At 36.7% G+C, this 21,391-nt stretch overlaps 1 protein-coding gene across 1 annotated transcript in view; it reads left to right on the top strand.

Moving 5' to 3' along the window:
• The window catches only part of MET (MET proto-oncogene, receptor tyrosine kinase), a 161,042-nt gene that overhangs the window by 86,534 nt on the left and 53,117 nt on the right, over positions 1-21,391 (top strand). Inside the window, exons 4-8 of the mRNA XM_043969125.1 lie at positions 8,326-8,457; positions 9,137-9,310; positions 18,514-18,674; positions 20,263-20,365; positions 20,488-20,624. Of these exons, the coding sequence (XP_043825060.1) occupies positions 8,326-8,457; positions 9,137-9,310; positions 18,514-18,674; positions 20,263-20,365; positions 20,488-20,624 (707 nt within the window). The remainder of the gene's footprint in view (positions 1-8,325; positions 8,458-9,136; positions 9,311-18,513; positions 18,675-20,262; positions 20,366-20,487; positions 20,625-21,391) is intronic.

Below are 21,391 nucleotides of genomic sequence, written 5' to 3'. Positions count from 1 at the left end.
ACAAATACCAGGGAGCCATTGGACACTTTATTTAAATCTTATTCACCATCTTTTTAAATGCCATAATCTAAGAATTTTATACTTCAGAGAGACAAGAACAGTAGGAGACATGTTTATTCTGATTTTTTTCCCAAGCCTAACATTTTATCCTAGCCTCCAGTCAAAATTGCCCAGACAGCTCAGACATCCCCCCCACAATTTTTATTTTTATTTTTATAGAATTGAAGAAAAAGCAGGAATGCTAAGACCTGCAGTCTACATATCAGCTGTTAGCACATAGAAGCATCAATTAATTGCCAACCTTCTACTACGTGAAAACAGGTGCTGTTAAGTATCATTAAAAACTCAATTTGGAGGCAAGGCCCAGATTTCTCTTCCTTTCTATTCCATCTCTATTACAACTAAAATGAATCCCCCATTTCTTGTTAACACCCAGACATTGCTTCAGGGTTTTGAGAGGGTTAATATTATTACTCAATGAGAAGGAATTCTGGCAATAAGTGAAAGTAAGGGAATTAAGGATAGAAAAGCATTCCTTGCATTTTAAAGGGATGGGTATTCTTGAGGAAACATGGATAATGATCAACTAAAAAGGTATTTGCAGCTGTGGTATTACCTCTACTCATAATTCCAAACATTAATCAAGCTTTTTCACATGGTTTTCCCTGGCCTTCTGTTGTTTGTCCTCCTCTATATAACAAACAAAATTCATCTCTGACTATTAAGGGCATAGAGCTTTGCTTAATTACTAGCTACTTAACAATTTCCTTAGAGCATTTCCCTCTATGTCTCTGAAAACTATCTAGGTGGGCCAGCCCTTTACCTGCAGAGACTTTCCCTGGAAGGTAAAAAGCTTTAGCCAAAATTGCTGAAGAGAATGGGAAGTTTATTTCACTCACTTTCAACTTGGTTGTTCATTATTATTTACCCCAGTTCCTTTTGGAACAAAGTCTACATAAATAAACCCTGTCAAAATGAAAAACTAAATCTTATCTATGGACTCAAAGTCTTTTTGTAGTGAATATCTTAGTATACAAAAATATATCAGATGAACAGCTTTCACAAAATGATACTAATTAAATCCCAGCAATGGGATTTTTTTTTTAATTTTAGAAAAGGGAAAGGGTGGGGGTTTTTTGTTTTGTTTTTATGGAAAAGTAACACTAAATAAGCTTCATGCTTTTAATAAAGACAGAGAGTGGCCCAAGGATACAGAAAGAGAGATTTTTTTCTGTCATAGAAAACAGTGTTAAAGAAAATAGGGGGCTAGGAGAAGGAAAAGGGGGTACTTAAGAGGATCTACTTTACACAGTGCTGGAAGAATAAAAAGCCAGAATTGAGATTGCCAGGAGAAAATATTAACAATCTCAGATATATGTGGATGACATCACTCCAGAAAGTGAAGAATTAAGAAGGCTCTTGAAAAAGGAGAGTATAAAACCTGACTTGAAGCTCAACATTAAAAAAAAAAAAAACAGACACTAAGATGGCATCTGATCCCATCGCTTTCTGGCAAATAAAGAGAAAGGAATTAGAGGCAGTGTCAGATTTTATATTCTTGGGTTCAAAGCTCACTGCTGATGGCAACTACAGCCATGAAATTAAAAGATGCTTGCTCCTTGGAAGGAAAGCTATGGCAAATCTGGACAGCAGACTAAAAGGCAGAGACCTCACCTTGCCAACAAAGGTCTATATAGTCAAAGCTGGGGTTTTTCCAGTACTAATGTATGGCTGTGAGAGTTGTTGGAGTATAAGGAAAACTGAGTACTGTGAAACTGACACACTCGAATTGTGGTGCTGGAGAAGACTTGAGAGTCCCTTGGACAGTGAGATCAAATCAGTCAATACTTAAAGAAATTAATTCTGACTCTTCATTGGAAGGATAAATACTGAAGCTGAAACTTAAATACTCTGGCCACATAATGAGAAGACAAGACTCATTGGAAAAGACCCTAATGCTAGGAAAGATTGAAGGCAAAAGGATGAAAGGCAGAGAATGAGATGGATAGGGACACAGAAGCAAACCACATGAGCTTGGACAGACTTCAGGAGATAGTGGAGGAGAGAAGGGCTTAGAGTGCTATAATCTATGGAGTCACAAGGAGTCCAACATGACTGAATGACTGAACATAGTAAGTCTGGAAGAACTTACTAAATTCTTCCATAGAGTTGGAAGTGACCTCTGAGGTCATTTAATCCAACAGTGTCTGAAGAAGAGAGGCAAAGTAATGTAACAGAACTCTGCAGGTAAGAACCCTTCTTCTTGGTGGGCTTAGAGTTAAGGACTCTGGGTTCAAATCCCACTTCAGGTACTTACTAGTTCTTGACCCTGGTTAATTCACTTAACTACTCTGTATCTCTACTGTAAAGTGAGGAAGTTTGACTCAATGACCTCTAAGGTCCTATTTAGCTCTAAATCTGTGATCCCATCACAAGAATCATCTTTACAATATTAGAATAAGTGGCCATCCAGTATCCAATCGACTAGTCCATTCTGCCTGAGGATGGTTTTGGGTTTTTAAAAATTTTTTTTTCCTGAAATCAAGATTAACTCTGCCTCTCAACAGCTTCCATCCATTGTTCTTCATTTTTCTCTCTGAAGTCACACAGAATGCCACATTCATTTTCCACAATAGTCCTTCAGTTTGTTTTTTTCTATCATGTGACCTTATATCACCACAAGCTTTCTCTTCTTCAGGCTGACTGTGCCTAGTTCCTTCCAGTGATTGGCAGAGTACATAGTCTCCAGTCCCCTCACCATATTGATCCCCCTCCCCCACACATGCTCCAGCTTGCCAATGTCCTTCCTAAAATGTGGTGTCGAGAATGGGACATAGAATATTCCATATATGTTCTCAGACTCTTTGTGACCCCATTTGGGATTTCCTTGGCAAAGATACTGTAGTTCTTTACTATTTTCTTCTCCAGACCATTTTACAAATAAGGAAACTTATCTGTACAGATGAGACAAACAGGGTTAAGTGACTTACCTCAGAGTCAAATAGCCAGTAAATGTGTGAGGATTTGAACTCAGGTCTTCCTGACTCCAGGCCCATCATGCTATCCGCTGGGCTGCCCCATTATAGATACTGTGCCTATATTAACTTAGCCTAAGCTTACATTATCAATATGAAACAGCTGGGTGGTGTAGTTAGGCAAGAAAGCCAAAGGGAATTTAGGTTCCATTTCCTTTACCTGCTTCTGTATTGTATACAAGTTTGTTGGTTTGTTTTATTTTTATCAAAGTTGATCATTGAATTCTCTGAGCATCCCTAGCATCTCTCTTCAAACAGCTCTCCAGATGTGTGTGTGTGTGTGTGTGTGTGTGTGTGTGTGTGTGTGTGCATCCATTCACTCCCACATGTAAGGAGAATTTAGTTCTGGAAAGCGACTGACTGCTTCGTCTTGGGCTAACTTTCTCAATAGATTTTTTTTTTAGTGAGGCAATTGGGGTTAAGTGACTTGCCCAGGGTCACACAGCTAGTAAGTGTTAAGTGTCTGAGGCCGGATTTGAACTCAGGTCCTCCTGACTCCAGGGCCAGTGCTCTATCCACTGCACCACCTAGCTGCCCCTCAATAGAATTTTTAAGTCATGGAACTTACCTATCCTTTCTCTGAAGTCTTTGAAAGTCATTACTCCTCACTTTGAGGTTACTTACCTGACTCTGGTTTCCTCTCTCCTCTGTCATAAATTCTAAGGTACAGTAGTCTCTTGTTCCTGGGAAGACAGTTTTTCCATTTTCCTTTTTGAAATTATTAGAGGGGGAAAAGTACAAATTTGGAAAATCAGAAAGCTAGGCTTCAACATTTCTACTATAGAATTGTATATAAGAAATAAAAAGATAAATATAACATGATTATGTCCTGGACAAAGTGGGAGCAAGAACTATGTAGTTTATGAATTTGGAAAACAAATCTAAGTTACTTAGAAAAGAAGACACGAAGTCTGAAATCCTGGTGTCATAGAATCTTGGAGTTGGTAGGCACTCCAATCCCATACCTGAAACACTCGTCTCCTCCAACCAGAGGCCTCTCTAAAGCTCTTGTTAAACACACTCAGTAAGAATTCACAAAATGCATCCCCTGGAAACAAGACGCAATCATTGGGACAAATTGTTTGACCCATCTTCACTTTACATGAATGATTTCATTTGTGTGCATTTCCCAACGTGTGATTTCTTTCTTCAACCATTATGCAGTTGTCTTGTCTCTAATGTCTAATATTGAAGAAATGGTAGTTCCCATCCAGAATATCCTCTCCCATCCAAAACAATTCCAAGCAGAGTGACCTTTGTTGCATCACTTTGTCCCTCTGTTGCCTGATATACGGGCATAGTCAGTGTGCTTAAGGTGATGTTATAGAATACAATATTATCAAGCACTTTGGTAAATGAATGTTAAACAAATACCCAATCAAGTGTGAACTCTTAAAACAATAGGTTCTGTGTGAACTCTATGAGCTTCCCTATTCATATACCACTCCCTTGGAGAAAATTAGACCATTTTGGAAGCTTCCCAAAGTGTTTCAGACCATTACAATACCATTTATTGCACTGAAATAGAGATTTACTAATGATTCCCTAGAACATTTATAAATTACTTTGTGGGATTTATTCAAGGTAATTTGCAGCCAGTTAGTTACTCCTGTGAGATGAATGCACATTCTCATTCCTTTTTTATAAATGAGGAAGCTGGGGGAATCATTAGGCCAGCCCTAATAACATAAAGGTCCATGTTGGCCCAGCTTTTCCCTTACCTATGCAAATGAATGGAATTTTTCACTGAAAAGCAGATGGTTGTAAGGGACAACCAAGTAAGTTGCCCAATTCCACAAAATAACACAGGAGCTAGGACACCATGGAGAAGCAGAAAGATCACTGGACTTAAGACAGGAGTGACCTGGATTCAGCTACTTCCTCTGGCACTTTCTAGTGCGTGACCATAGGCAAATTAAATTCCTTGTCTGAACTTTTTAGTTTCCCCATCTATAAAATGGGAAAATAATATCTATAATACCTACCCCAAGGAGCTCAAGTAAAATAATCTACAGAAAGCTTTATAAACATTAGTGTCCTATGAACATCAGCTATATACATATACATGCATATATATATTTATTTATATATATAAACTGTATGATAACAATTTTCTTTCATTAGCTCATTTGATCTTCACAGAGGGGCATATCATACAAGTAATGATCCCCATTTTACAAATGAGTTAAATCGGGGCAGCTAGGTGGTAAAATGGATAAAGCACCGACCCTGGATTCAGGAGGACCTGAGTTCAAATTTGGCCTTAGATACTTGACACTTACTGGCTGTGTGAACCTGGGCAAGTCACTTTACCCTCATTGTCCCACCAAAAAAAAAAAAGCATTAAATTGAAGCTAAGGGGGTTCAAATGACCTTCCCAATGTAACTTGAGTAAAGTAATTGAATTAGTATTCAAATTCCAGTCTTCTGACACCTAATTCAACACTTTTTCTCCCCAGTGGTGAAGTAAATAAGGTTTGGAGTAAGGAATGCCTCAGTTCAAATACTGCCTCAATGATTTATGAGCTATATGACCTTCCTAGACTCAGTTTCCTCATCTATGAAATTATGTTAACAACATGGTCTGCTTCACTGGATTGTTGTAAGGATCAAATGAGTTAGAATATGTAAAGAACTTCTCAAAACTCTAAGAGCTACATAATTGCTACTTGTTATTATTATTATCATTTTCCTACCCCATGCTACAGCTATTTGAGCCTAGTCAAGATGTTAATGAGGGACCTGAAACACTCCTAGTCTCCAACCATTATTCTAAGATAGTGATCTTGGGGTTTTTTGTTTGTTTGGGTGTTTTCTGGCAGTTGCTATTGACCATAATCCCTGGCCCTCTAAAAATTTAGCACTTTGCTTAACATTTACAAAGTCCTATTCTATAATGTTCTCAGGACAGGGAATGAAACCTGCTATTCTAATTTTTTCAAAATCACAATAAGTCAGTCAGTTAACAAGCATTTAACCACATGCTATGTGTCAGGTACTGTGCAAATTGCAGGGAATACAGAGAAAGACCAAAGAAAAGTCACTGCCCTCATAGAGCTCAAAGCCTAACATGTAAATAACTAGGTATAAACAGGATATATGTAGGATAAATTGTAGATCATATCAGAGGAAGGCATCAAGATTAAAGAGAATTAGAAAAGGTTTTTTTTTCCTCCCAAAAGGTAGGACTTTGCATTTGTTTGTTTCTAATTTTATTTTTTATTTTTAACATCCTTTCCTTTTCTTTTCTTTTTGGTTTGTTTTTTTTGGGGGGGGGGTTGCAGGGCAATGAGGGTTAAGTGACTTGCCAAGGGTCACACAGCTAGTAAGCAAGTGTCTGAGGCTGGATTTGAACTCAGGTACTCCTGAATCCAGGGCAGGTGTTTTACCAGTGCACCATCTAGCTGCCCCCTTTTCTTTTTTAAAAAATTTTGAGTTCCAAATCCTTTTCTGTCCCTCCTCCTCCCACCTGACTCCTGCCCACTAAGAAAGCAAACAGAATGATATCAATTATACCTATGAAATCATGCAAAACATTTCCCTATTAGCCATATCACAAAAAAAGCAAGAATAAAAAAGAAAGTGAGAAAACTATACTTCAATTTGCACTCAGAGTTCATTCAGTTCCCTCTCTGGAGGTGGTTAACATTTTTTTCCTCATAAGTCCTTTGGAACTGCCTTGTATCATTGTAGTGATCAGAATAGCTAGGTCAAAAGGTAAGTCTTTAGCTGAAGGAATCTAGAGAAACCAGGATATAGCGATGAGGAAGGAGAGAGTTCCAAGTATGGGGTATGTAGTCAGTGAAAATGCATGGAATCTTGGAGATGGAGTATCTTATGTTAGAAATAGCAAAGAGGTCATTTCACTGGATAACAGAGTGGAAGGGTTTGGGGGAGAGTAAGATGAAGAAGGAAAAAGTCTTCCAGTTAAAAAGACTGGAAAGGTAGGAGGTAACCAGGTTATGAAGGGCTCTCAAAGCCAAAGCAAGGATTTTAGAGACATTAGAAAGCCACTGGAGTTAACTGAATCAAGGGGTGATATAGTCAGACCTGCAGTTAAGCAAGATCACTTTGATACTTTTTTTTTTTTTTTTTGCGAGGCAATTGGGGTTAAGTGACTTGCCCAGGGTCACACAGCTAGTAAGTGTTAAGTGTCTGAGGCCGGATTTGAACTCAGGTACTCCTGAATCCAGGGCAGGTGCTCTATCCACTGCGCCACCTAGCTGCCCCTAAGCAAGATCACTTTGAGAGCTGAGTGGAGGATGGATTGTTAGGCAGGGGGACTAGCCAGCTATTATAAGTATTGAAATGAAAAATGGAAATTATACAGATAACGTCAGGGCCATCTTCAAATATTGTTACAAACATCAGTCCATATTTTGAAGACAGACAGGAAGCCAGAAATTTGTTTATAGGACAATTCAAGTAACAATAGGTCACATGATAACAAAATAGTTTGAGGATCCATTTTAGCCACCCGAAGGATTTAAAAATTTGGAAGGGATCCAGAGGAGAACAACAAAAAAAGGGATCTGGGAGAAAAGGGGATCAAAATTAGACTTATCTTAGAGAAAAGTGAAGGAGAATGTTGAGCATCTCCAGCATAGCAATAAATCTGTTGCTCAAACACAATATATTTATTAAGTACCTATTACGCGCGAGGTGCTGTCTTCAACTCCACTGAAGATGGAATACAGATCATAGAATGTTAGTGGTGAGATGTCGTCTAAGACAACCTCTTCATTTTATGTGAATAAACTGAGGTCCAAAGAGGTGGTCACTTGCCCAAGGCCAGAAACTAGATGTGTGGTGAGGCAACCAGCTCCAAAGACAGAGGGAATGGGTTCAAATACCACCAATGACCCCACCTGTATGACTTTGGGCAAGTCACTTAATCTCCTTAAAAAAAATAAGAAGGATGGCTTCTGGCATCCCTTCTATTTCTGTGATTTTTGTGAAAATGGGAGGGATTTAGATTAGAAATAAATAAGAATTCCCTCATGGCTCCAGTTATGCTACTAAGTGAAGGAGTCTTTTGTCTTCCATTTCTTTTCCATCTTCTATAATTTTTTGCTCACAAGTAGACACATTGCCTCTCCAGGAAACTTCTGAAAAATGATAAACAATTATCTATCTCATGCATTTTAGTAGACTTTCCCAGAGGCAGATAGATTATTCAGTTTTGAGACCAGTCATATAAGCTGTATCTTAACCTGTTATCAAACTTCTCTAGGCTTCTATTAAATTTGTTGGTATAAAGGCTTTCTTTTTTTCTTTTCTTTTTTTCTAGGTTGTGGTTTCCCGGGGACAATCAACCCCTCATGTGAATTTTCAACTGGATTCCCATCCTGTTTCTCCAGAAGTGATTGTTGAGCATCCACTAAATACAGATGGCTTCACACTAGTTATCACTGGGAAGAAGGTTAGACCTTTCCCCATTAACTGAGGTTCTTTCCAAAAAGATATTCACAAGTTTCTTTGGTCGTTTGCAATTTTCCAGTTCCTCCTCTTAGATCTATGTGTAGATAGCTTCTCCCAAGGGGATTTCAAAGATCGATGAAGTCAATTTACATTTTTTATACCAAGAGGACTGAACCTGAGGGGGGCCTTGGAGCCACTGCAACTAATGTTCTCTGTTTTGTTTTCTATTCTCTATGAAAAAAAACAAACAAACACAGAATGCATATTAAAAACCCAATAACAAAACTGTGGTACAAATCTACAAAAGCCAGGAAATATAAATTTGGAGCTTATGCTAGAATTTCCTGGGGGTCATGATTCATCTTCCTGTAGCTTGAATTTTTGTTGTTTTATATTTATGGCAGGCAGGACAGAAGAACTATCAAACAACAAGTATATCATTGCAAGAAAAGTGTCAGTTAAAAATAACATTATAGTTGCACACAGCAGAAGTATGAGAATGAAAGCATTACATCTAATCTCTTAATTATCATTAGGAGTTTTAGAAACAAAACTGTCTTATATAACTGCTATAATAATAGATGCTGCAAAGTAATATGTTTAATATATCTTTCCTGTATTTTATCTCTATTGAATGAAAAATTGCATTTGGAAATATTTTCCTAAATCTTTATCCACAGATAACCAAGATCCCATTGAATGGCCTAGGCTGTGACCATTTTAAGTCCTGCAGTCAATGTCTCTCAGCCCCTCCTTTTGTTCAATGTACCTGGTGCCATAATCAATGTGTGAAATCTGAGGAATGTATCACTGAGCCAGGGAACCAAGATAATTGTCTACCTACTATTTATGAGGTAAGGTTTTAAGTTTCTCTGTCCGTTTTGCTTTCAAAAAAAAATTTTTTTTAAACCTCTGTTCCAGCATTTCCATCATCCTCAATTATTGGGAGAGTAAAGAGCAAAAGCTAAAAAACAAACCAAACCCAAAACCCCTGATTTATTCAATGAACCATGGCTATCAAAGTGTGTAGAGATAGAGATATATTTATATGTTTATATGTGTGTATGTATGTATGTATGTATATACATATATATATATATATATATATATATATATGTTTGATTTCAGCTTTTTGTCAGTATCCATTGAGCTTGGCACCTAAATTGATACTCAGATACTCATTGTCTAGGGATCTCCTTTGACAGTCATAATTCTCTCATGTGTTATCTCTCTGGCAATTTAGTTCAGTACAATGTTCATTTATTGAACATCTATTGTTCTAAGCCTCTGGGGAAAAAAAGACAAAAAATTACACAGTCCCTGCCCTCAAAAAATCTTATAGCCTAATAAGCAAGCAAGATACTCATTTCAATTCAACAAGCATTAATTGAGTGCCCATTATGTTCCTGGCACTGTTAGGTTCTGAAGATACAAAGAAAAAAAAATGAAAACTTCCCAAGAAGTTTACATTCTACTGAAATGTAATATGAAAAAATAACTATAATAATACAAAATAGAATGTGATAAGGGCATAGGAAAGGTACAAACTGAAGAATGAAAGACCCAAGGAGGAAGGAATCATAGGTGACAAGCCTATGTAACTAGGAAAAAGAAGTGGAATTATCAAAAATAAGGCAGTTAGGAGGAGGGGCAAATTTGAGGGGGAAAGACAATGACTTCAGTTTTTAGGCATACTCATTGTGAGGTACAGGCAGGACATCCAGGTAGAGATTTACAGGAAAGATTGGAAATGTAAGATTTCCTTACTTAAGAGGCAGGAAACAGTGAAGAGAACCAAGAGGAAATAATCAAAGACAAAAGAGGCAAGCCAGGATTGAAACATATCATGGAATCCAAAGGAGGGCTGGTCAAATGCTGAAGAAAGAACAAAGGAGCTGATAATTAAGAAAAAGCCATCATTTGGGGTATTTAGGAGATCACTGGTGACATTCAAGGAAAAATGTTAAGCAGAGCACTGAAGACAAAATCCAGCTTGCAAAGGGTTGTGAAATATTAAGGGAGTGGGAACAAGGATTACTAACTCTTTTTACAAAGGAAAGCTGCATGAGGGTTGAGGGAAGGGCTTATGTTTTGGAAACGGAGGTCTGAGCATGTTTCTAGACTAAGGGAAAGGAACCAAGAAAGAGGGAGAAAGTAAAGGCAAGAGAGAGTGGGGAAAGTTGGTAGAGCAAGGTCAGTCAGTCAGTCACCGTGTCTTTACTATAAGCCAAGTCCTCTGTGCTAGTCACAAAGAGTCAGGAAGAGATGGCATCAATGGCAAAGATAGAAAACTTCACATTGTCAAGGAGAGCCACTTCACTGAAACCAGAGGGAAAGAAGAGAGGAAGAGTGAAAATAGAGATTTTACTATATCAGAGAAAAGGTAAGAGAGCTGATGTATAATATATAATACCTTCAGTCAGCTAAGTAAAAAGGAAGATCATTAGGTGAGCTCACCTCCTACTTCACTGAGAAATGTTGGCTAATGAGTATATGGTCTATTGACACAATGGGCCCCATTATTCCTCTGCACTTGGCTACATAGCCTGTTGTTTCCTGAATCACCACTTCCTGGATTCCTTGTGACCCATTTCCAAATGGCCAGGAGCTCTGTGCACTCAGTTGCCAGAAAAGAACCCTTTCCTAGTAACTTGTGGAATGAGTTAGAATATCCCATTCATTCATTAAGGTGACTGATAGTGGAAGAAATTCCTAGTCACTTTGTGGGCCAAAAAAGAACGACTGGAGCCTCCCTATCTGACCACGGATTAGTTGGGGTTTTACTGACAATTCTGTGGACAAATCGGATTTCTTGCCCACTTACTTGACAGCGACTATCAGTCAGTTGCATGAAAGAGACCTTGTTGGTGATAATCACAGACCTTCCATAACAACATTTAGAGCAAGGGTAAAGAATAAAGATACAAGTGTACCTACCTATCTACTTCAGTAAACCATTGCTATCTTGACCACATTCTCAAACTGTTGCATTGCTTATTTGAGCATATTTTTGGTACCGTGCTCATCTCAATGAGAAAATTTGCTAAAAGAACACCACACACACACACATGCACGCACACACCCCTCCCACTGTGAAAAAAAAAAAAAAAGTTTAAATTTTAAAAAAATACAATCACTTTCCTGGACAGGGCTGAGTGTGTATTTTCCTTGCCTGGAAAATTCATTTAGTATAGAACATTTGGACTACAGAGACTCTAACTCCTGTGAAATAGGAAAGTTATAGGTTTCTATCGTCGGGATCAAGTCCATAAGTAAACAAAGTTTACAAGTCAGAACAAGAGCTGGTATCACAGCTCATGGCTGTTTTCATTTAGCTATGGTTTGAAGCAAGATTCGTACTGGATGATTGTTCATTTAACCAAATCATTTTCTATTAAGTGTAACATAAATATTAAGACCAAGTTTGATAAGGCAATGAGTAAACTAAAAGCAAGTAAATAAATGAAGAACTACCCTGTTGCATTTTTATGCTCTTTTGTCTTTACTTAATGTGCTTACTCTGTAACAAAGAATTTTACTCTTTTATGAACACTGGGGGCATGTAAATAGAGGTAGCAATTTGAAACACTAGAAATCTGAGCTCAGACAGAACAGTGAAAGGCACGGGTGTGGATAGGTGTGTGGGTGAGTGGGTGTGGGTATGTGTGTTTTCAAGTGTCACCTCTACTTTATTTAAAATTTAGACAAGGTGATTTTTAAAATGAGGGAAGCATGTTGGTAAAAGGGGGACCTGTGCAAATAAAACATTTAAGACTTATAAGTATGCTTCTCATATCATCAGTCATAAAGGCTACACTAGAGTGGTAAAAATAAATTAAACTTTTTTAAGTCAAGTTGAATAAAGTGACTGAAATGTCTGCTTCTCTGGAACCAGTTTACCCAGATAGTGTTAGAAGTGCTAATAAAATTTGTTTTAATCCCCTGGTGGTCGTAAATTATAAAGCCGTGATGTCTAAGTGCACTTTTCTTCATTACTATTGTATTTCTGCTCCAAAGAGCAAGAAGCCCAAAGGTTTTTAGTTATCCAAGCTCTTCTGATAGCACAGTAATATTCTGTGTTCTAAATAGGAATCACGTTCATCATAAACATCATATAAATGTTTAAATACAAATATGATGATTGATAAAAATGTCTATATATAAACATGTCTGAATATAAATAGATTTTCTTTCTCTCGCTAAAATGAACTTCCTTCTTCTGAACCTTCTATAAATCCACTACTGTTATATCTGAATCTTCTAAAAGATTGAATTATAGCATTCACAGGTTTGTAAAGCTTGCTTCAAGACTGTTAGAAGGAAAATAACGCAGCTGAGTATATAAATCCCTTTTGCTTCATAGTTGTTAGTGAGATTTCATGCTCTGCTAGACCATGACGTTTACATTCTTGCTGGAAAAAAAAAACAGATTATTCATCTTTTTCTAATCTGCTTAAAGTCCATGTGCATAAAATCCAACTGATGTATTGAGTTTAGCTCTCCAATAAACACAAGATAGGCTGCTTTACAGAATATACAGAGTTCAATCCCTAAAATCTCCTACAATTCCACATAGGGGAGTTTTAGGGATGCAGTTCAATTAACATTATTTGGAGCACATTATCTGATCTTGAATTTAAAGACCATACAGGAAAGGCTTTTAAAAATGAGCATTTTCCAATATATTCTCCTTAAGTATTAAGAAAATAATTAGCATGTCTTGCAGGATTAAACTCAATTCCAGGGAGACAATCAAAACTTCTCCTTAATTGATCAGAAAATGTGAAGATAACAAGTTACTGGTAAAAGGGTGGCCTGTTCAAGTGAAACATTTAATACTTAGAAATATGCTTTATATGTGACCATTTCCATCCTAAAGAGAGGGGGGAAAGTTGGGGACCCTGACAATACATATACACATATATGTTAGGATTATTTAACTCATTGTTAATGAGCTGAACCCTATGTGATTTAAATGTGTATTTGAATATGAGATTTAAAACATTCTTAGACAGTTGGAAAAATCAGTAGTGCCACTTTTATATGAAAAAGGAAAGTATATGTTTATTTTGGTTTAGTCATCTCTGCCTAAAGAGATGGAGGATCTCTACAAAACTTCTTGGATAACCAATCCCTGCACACAGAGTGATTTTACATTCTCCTCTCCCCACCCCAGGAAAACTGTCATTTCTAAACTACTGTACACATTCTTGGGTGTGTAGAGACCACTGTCACTTCTTTCTTTAGCTTTCATTCAAAGTTCCCTACCTACTCCCCTCACCCCCAAAAGATTCAGCTATCATCTCTCTATCAAGAAGCATCCGGAGGTTTAATCATTGGTCTTCTGGAAGAATGGATGGTCATTGTATAGATCAGAGTTTTTGGAGCTTTCAAATTATTTGTCTCTGAAATGCTAGGTGGCTCAGTGGATAGAGCACCGGCCTTGGAGTCAGTAGGACCTGAGTTCAAATTCGACCTCAGACACTTGACACTTACTAGCTGTGTGACCCTAGGCAAGTCACTTAACCCCAATTGCCTCACCAAAAAAAAAAAAGAAAGAAAGAAAAAAAGAAATGCTATTATTTTATAAACTGATCTCATTTGGTCTGTTCTATTCTTCATTAATTTATAAAAGTTCTCAAAATTATTTATTTTTGATTGATATTTGATATAATATTAATGTTATACTATAAATGATTCTTCTGGTTCTGCTTCTCTCTTCATCAGTTCATGTAAGTCTTTATATTTCTCTTTTGAAATAATTTATTTCATCATTTCTAACAGCATAAGAAAGACAAAATAGACAAGATGGTAAGGTTGAGATTTGGGGCTTAGACTGTTGAGGGGGGGGGGAGAGAAAAAGCTTTTACATACTCTCTACTGTAGGCCACACATTCTGCTAAGAGCTTTACAAGTATTATATCATTTGAGCCTCATGACAACCCTGTGAGGTGGGTGCTATTATCGGCATTTTACAGTTGAGGAAACTGAGGTAAAAAGAAGTTAAGTGACTTACCCACGCTCACACACCTACTAAGTGTCTGAGGGCAAATTTGAACCCAGATCTTCCTGAATTGAGGTCCACCACCCTATCTACGAAGTCATGGTTAAACAGGAGTTGTACAACATCCATCCTTAGGGTATGCGATATCCAACCCTACTTCTAACTCTCAGAAGCCAGAGAAGATTCTTTCTCCTCCATGATTATCAAATTCCCTTTTGCCTTCAGTAGCTGCAGAATAGAATGATAACTAGATTCCATTTCGGGTACAGTGCTGGAATACACCTAGGCAGCAGTATCAGCTACAATGAGCCATCAGCAGCTGTTTTCAGTAAAGAAAAAAACCTTCTTTAGAATAGGGAATAGCAACTGCAGTGACTGCCTCAGGCTGAATAGATCCCTATGAGGGTTTGATGTGTTATTCTCTCCTACTGGGTTTCTAACAAAATAACAAAAGGATTTCTCTAGCAGTTTTCACTTGGTCAGGGATGGAAGAGGTAAATCTTCATTTTAAAACAACAACAACTGTGTAATTTATTTTATGAGCAAAATAGCTATCATTAAAGCATTGAGTCAAGACCTCTAAAGGACTTAGTAACAAGTGGACATTAAGAATCTAGTTTGTGATTATTTACTTGGGAAGGTTGGAAATGTTTGTAAATTTCAATTTTGCTAAGAGCCCATATAAATCATAAAGGAACAGCTTTTAGGCTTTGACTGAGCATGCCTTAGCAAAATACCTTTGCTGCTTTCTGAATGGTCTCTAGAGTGGAGCTATGCTTTTCCCATCATTGTTATTTTTACAGTACAATTTACAATATGCCCCCCAAAAGAGCATTTCCTTTTTAGATTGTCACAAGGCTATTGACCAGCTTATTTTTGACTTGAAAATAGAAGGGGGTTGTTGTTGTTTAATTTTAGATTTAGCCAAAGTTTTTCTATAAACTTCAACACTGCCTCAGTGCTAATTGTCAGAGTTGCTTCAATTTCATCAGTAGATGAAAGGTTTGCTTTCACCACCACCACCACCACAACAACAACAACAAAATGAGCCTACATTAACTTCTGGGGGTACTGTGTGCATATTTGTTCCCAAATATGCCAATAATAAAATTAAAATATCATGTTTTGAGTATTATTCAGTGAAATTTTTTACATTTCACTTTTTTAATGGAAGATAAGCTTTGGAAGAAAGTCATAACACGGGGCAGCTAGGTGGTGCAGTGGATAAAGCACCAGCCCTGGATTCAGGAGTACCTGAGTTCAAATCTGGCCTCAGACACTTAACACTTACTAGCTGTGTGACCCTGGACAAGTCACTTAATCCTCACTGCCCTGAAAAAAAGGGGGGAAATCATAACACAACCACTGTTTGGCACTCAGTGCTTACATTTACTATTTTAAAAGTTCCTAACAGGGAGTGTTTATTTGTTAACTACTATTAGATGGACAGTTATAACCTGATAATTATAAGGTATTAAGTAAAATGATCAGAATTTTGAAGATTTACAGAGGACAAGAATTCCATTAATCCAGTTAACTACTTGTATCCTTTGCTCCTCTGTCTCTTTGGTCCTGCTCATTATATCTTCCATGCCTGGAGTAGACCACTCAATTGTCCCCATCTCTATAAAAGTCCCTAAGAAGTCTTTCTTGGCCAGCCCTCCCACCTGTTGAATTTCTCTCCTTTGTCCCATTACTTTTTCAATTAGGCATATGTATATGTTTTTGCACCACTCGAGGTTCCTCTAAGTGGCCCCTGTCTCAGCAGCTCACACCCTCCTGCTGAATAGATCCCTTTGAGGCTTACCAGACCAAACCAAATAACCATGAATTAAAAGTAAAGACATTTGATTAAGCATAATTACAGGTCAGTAAGGGGAAATTTCAAATTTCAAAATTTCAAAAAAATTTCAAATTAAACACTATCAAGGCTAATTCCCAAATGACTGTCAAGAAATAAGCCTAGAAAAGTTGATATTTTCCCAAAGTAACTGGCACAGCTGTTGTTGTTGAGTTGTTTTTTAGTCATGTCCAACTCTTTGTGACCCCATTTGGGATTTTCTTGACAGAGATACTGGAGTGGTTTGCCATTTCTTTCTCCAGCTCATTTTACAGATGAGGAAACTGAGGCAAAAACCTTAAGGGACATGCCCAGAGTCACACAGCTAGTGTCTGAGGCTGGATTTGAACTCAGAAGGATGAGTCTTCCTGTCTCCAGGCTCAGCACTCTATCCCCTATGCACCACCTCACTGCCCACTGTGCCACCTAGCTGCAGAGAATTCTAACTCAGGACCTGTGACTCCAAGTTAATCTCTCTGTCCACAGCTCCATACTGTTTCCTTTATAGATGTACATTTTATCTTTTCCACTAAAATGTAAGCACCTTGAGGGCAAAAATTGTTTCATTTTTGTCTTCATATAACCAGTGCCTGGCATTGAGCAGAGATTTAATAAAAGCTTCTTGATTGATTACTTAGTTGAACATATAATCCATGCCCAGACACATCCCCTTGCCTATCATATTTTCCCTTGCTGAACTATAAAATCCTTGGAGAAAGGTGTTGTAATTTTTCAACTTTATATTCCTAGGGCCTAACCCAAGGCCTTGCACACAGTAAACTCTTACAAAGTATTTTTTGCCTTGAGCTGAATTGGACTTTACAAAAAATAAATACAAAAAGGGATTTTTTTTAACCTAAATAAATATTTGCATGAATTATACAGCTGTGACTGAGATAATGCCATAAGAATGAATCAACACACTTTGACCTGAGTCTAGCTTTCACCGTAACCATTTGGAAGACACTTCACAGACTTGCCAGCTAGTCCAGTTGGGATCAAAAGAGTCTGATATTATGTGACCTAGTCTTCTCCAAAAGGCTTCTCAGGAGATTTATTTCATCTTAGTGTTACCTAGGCTATATAGTTTATCCCCAAGGTGTGGTCCCTAAACATGCTATGGCTTCTTGCAGCCACAGTTGAGTATCCAGAGATGGGCTAAACCAAGTTGAGGGTAACTAACCCCTGTAGCTGAGTTAGGCAGATGTCTACCCCCAAGCAAGTGAAGACTTCCCCCAACAGAATGGGAAGGTGAGAACAATATGTTCCAATGGTCATGAAGGAGGCTAAAGCTGGCACAGTGGAGCTTGGCAAAGATGCCAAGGTCATCCAATGCAGCCTGGGTCACTGACAGTCATCTTGACTTTTGTCTTGCTACTGGACTTTCATGACTCAGGAAGAAAGGGTGATGACTTTGTACAACTCTGCCTCACTTAAATCTCATGATGTCATTGGTCCTCTTTGAAACAAAGGACAAACAACAATAACAACAATGTTTATCCCCATAAAGGTCCCAGACCACAGTTAATCTGCTTTCTCCCGCCTCTTAACTGGTAGTAGTGTTCTAGGTTCATCTGTAAGCATATCAGCATATTGTGTTATTCCTTCCAGGTGCTTTGGAATTTGGAATCATTTTGCCTTTCGTGGAAATTGTATTTCAAATATGGTGGGTTAATGGAAGGAATATAGAGCAGTCATGTCAAACTCAAACAAAAACAGGGCCACTAAGGGCCTCATGTTAACATTATTTATCTTCTATGTATTTTTATTTGTTTTCTTAAATATTTCCCAATTACATTGTAATCTGATTTGTCCTGCCTTTTTGATGCCTCTGATCTAGAACATAGTAAAGGAGGGAAACATTGTACTTGGCCTCAGAAGATTTGGGGTCAAATGCAGGCCTCCCTACAGACTAGCTGTGAGTCATCATGCATATCACCTAGACTCTCAGAACATCAGTTATTCATCTTTAAAATGGAGCCAGTAATGCTTTCATAATTTTCCTTAGAATTAAGGAAAAAGCTTTATACATATTGCCACTATTATCATTCTCTGCCCCTTCCCCTGTTTAGTTATTTCATTGCTGAAAAGAAATATGAAAAATTTGCACCAAAAATGGTAGTCATAAGTGTGCAACCTTAAATGTCCATCACCTATTTGAAAGCCATATTTGTAGTTTTTAATGAAATATTCTCTTTTTTTCTACTCTGCAGATTCTCCCAACTAGTGCACCCCTGGAGGGAGGCACAACATTAACGGTGTGTGGATGGGATTTTGGATTAAGAAAAAATAATAAATTTGATTTTAGAAAAACCAAAGTTTTCATTGGAAATGAGAGCTGCATACTGAATACAAGTGAGAGCACTACAAATAAGTAAGATCACCAAGATGATTTCCTGTGTACATGTTCTTGTAAAGACCAAGACTGTTTTCAGATGAAGGCTTGAAAAAATGATCTAGTTAGTATGAAGGAAAAAAGAATCCAATACTTTGGAATGGTTTTAAGTATTAGCATGACTGTTCTCCATTGATATTTCAGGTTTATTTGAAAGAATAACATTCATGTAGGGTGTATTACCTTTGGGGAAAAAATGTATTAAGGATTTTGAAGGAATTTTCCTAAGGGAAATTTTTAAAAGCTACACAATATTAGCAATTATCTCCCATATCTGAGAAGCTGCACTCTTTTTTTAAAGATAAAAACTGTTCTTTTCTAAGTTTCTTCCTTTAAAGCTGTAAAAATGTTGTTCCATGGGTATATTATGTTGTCACCTCAGTTTAAAGCCAGAACTTTCTGTAAGCTATGCATCCCATAATGCATCAAGTACCCCAGAACTTCTAAATTGAGTAATACAATGAAACCTCCAAAAAGGTAGAGACATCTGTTTTAAAATCCAATTTGGTAATTTTCCAATTATATTTATAAATTGAAAACCTAACAAAATTAGTTTTAAGGAAAAGTAAAAGACTAAGTTATCCATGTTATTAAGGTTAAGACATCAAGTATGACATTTTAGGGATTTAAATTCTTGTCACAGAAAAACAAATGATGAAATGTTTACTAAAGACTACCCATGTTGCTTTAAAACTATGATTATGTTTATCATTGCATTATAATTGTCTATGACATTTCAATAGTTTTCTTATATTTTTACAGCTGTTGTGATAGTCAAATGAAATATGTAAAGCTCTTTGTAAACCTTGAAGTACAATTTAAATGCCAGATATTATAATAATAACAATAATAGCTCATATATAATGCTTTAAGGTTTACAAAGTACTTTACATGCATTACTGCATCTGATGCTCACAACTTATGAGGCAGGTGTTATTATTATTCCTATACTGTTGTTGTTGTTATAAAACTTTGAAACCTAATTCACATGCCTATTTTCTTAGAAACATTGGGAACAATTCAGGCTACTTGCGTATTAAGTGCATTATAATTTAAATTTTATTATGTACAGAATATAAACTGTTAGTAGTGTTGTCAAGAAAAAAGCTATGCCTAACCTGATTGAATCAATACATAGGTATCATTTATAATTAACATTGCTTATCTGAAAATAGATCATGTTTAAATTCTTTTTAAAAATTCTTCTTATATAAAAGCATTCCCCTTACAAATTTGATAACAGCAACAAAACCCCAACTTTCTTCCTAGACAGTACGAAGGTAAATATTTCAATCTGAATAATGAATTTTGAATAATTTCATATGAAGAAATGAGCTTTTATTGTTTTAATATAAATTAAGCTATCTGTGCATTATTTTCATTTGCCTAATATTAAGAGCTTATTTTTAAAGAACTAGGATTCCATGATTTCTCCTTTTTTGCATACCATGTCAAGATACAATTAAATCTGCTCAGATTAGATACTTTATAATATGGGATTAATATTTTAAAAACAGAAGGTAGAAAGTCCCTGCCCTATGCAATATCTTGCATTTTCTTTTTTAAGGTTGAAATGTACTGTCGGTCCTGCTGTGAATCTGCATTTCAATGTATCCATAATTATTTCAAATGGTCCAGAAAGAACACAATTTGATTCATTCTCTTATGTGGTAAGGTCAAATATTATTCTTTTCAGAAAGTGAATATCAGATTCATTGTTTTTTTTAAAGTTAACCATTAGTGGTCTAAAATTAATAATTATATTGTTTAATTGTTTATGTTTTGCATTTAGGATCCTATAATAACAAATATTTCTCCAAGCTATGGTCCCAAGGCTGGTGGTACATTACTTACCTTAAGTGGGAAATATCTAAACAGCGGAAATTCTAGACGTATTTCAATTGGTGGAAAACCATGTATTTTAAAAAGGTGCTGTAAATACGTTTTAATTATTTTATTTGTTTAGTCAAATTAATTTGTCTCTGAATTAGAATAAGTTGAGTAATTATCATAAGGCATTATAGTGCAGAAAAATTGTCTTAAAAGTTCTATTTGCTTTTATATTAAGTAAATTATTCTCTTTACATACTCCCCTCTAATCATCTTTCTCCCTTCACTACTATTTTTATTGATTTCCCCTTTTCTTTTACTTTCAATTTTTAAAATTAACATTACAGTTGCATAATCCCCTATAAGATTGTGGAAACCAATAGCTATGTAAATAGGAATAAACAGTTCCTTCAGATTCATAACTAATTATCCTTGATCACTGAAAGAAAAAAAGAGAGGGGATGGAGTACAGGAAGATACTTCTCAGCAAAATTATAATAGTTTTATTAATCAAGCACAAAAAAAGATATGAATGACTAAGAGGTTTAAGATACCAACACTGCAAGATAATAGGCTAATACTTATATATGCCATCTAGTAAAGTTGTGATTCCACTGAACCATGATAAGCTTAGAATGAGAAGGTGCTTCCTAAGAACTGTGAGAGGCATCAGTGAACAAAGGTAATAGACTTGGAATCATGAAAACCCTTGGTTCATATCCTGCTACTGACACTTAAGGGCAGGTAGGTGGTGTAGTAGGTAAAGCACTCACCCTGGAGTCAGGAGGACCTGAGCTCAAATCTCACCTCAGACACTTACTAGCTGCATGACCCTGGGCAAGTCACTTAAGGCCAATTGCCTCAAA

The sequence above is a fragment of the Dromiciops gliroides genome, chromosome 5 (assembly GCF_019393635.1).
Source record: "Dromiciops gliroides isolate mDroGli1 chromosome 5, mDroGli1.pri, whole genome shotgun sequence".
NCBI classification, from domain to species: Eukaryota; Metazoa; Chordata; class Mammalia; order Microbiotheria; family Microbiotheriidae; genus Dromiciops; species Dromiciops gliroides.
This window is presented reverse-complemented; position numbering and strand designations above follow the sequence as displayed.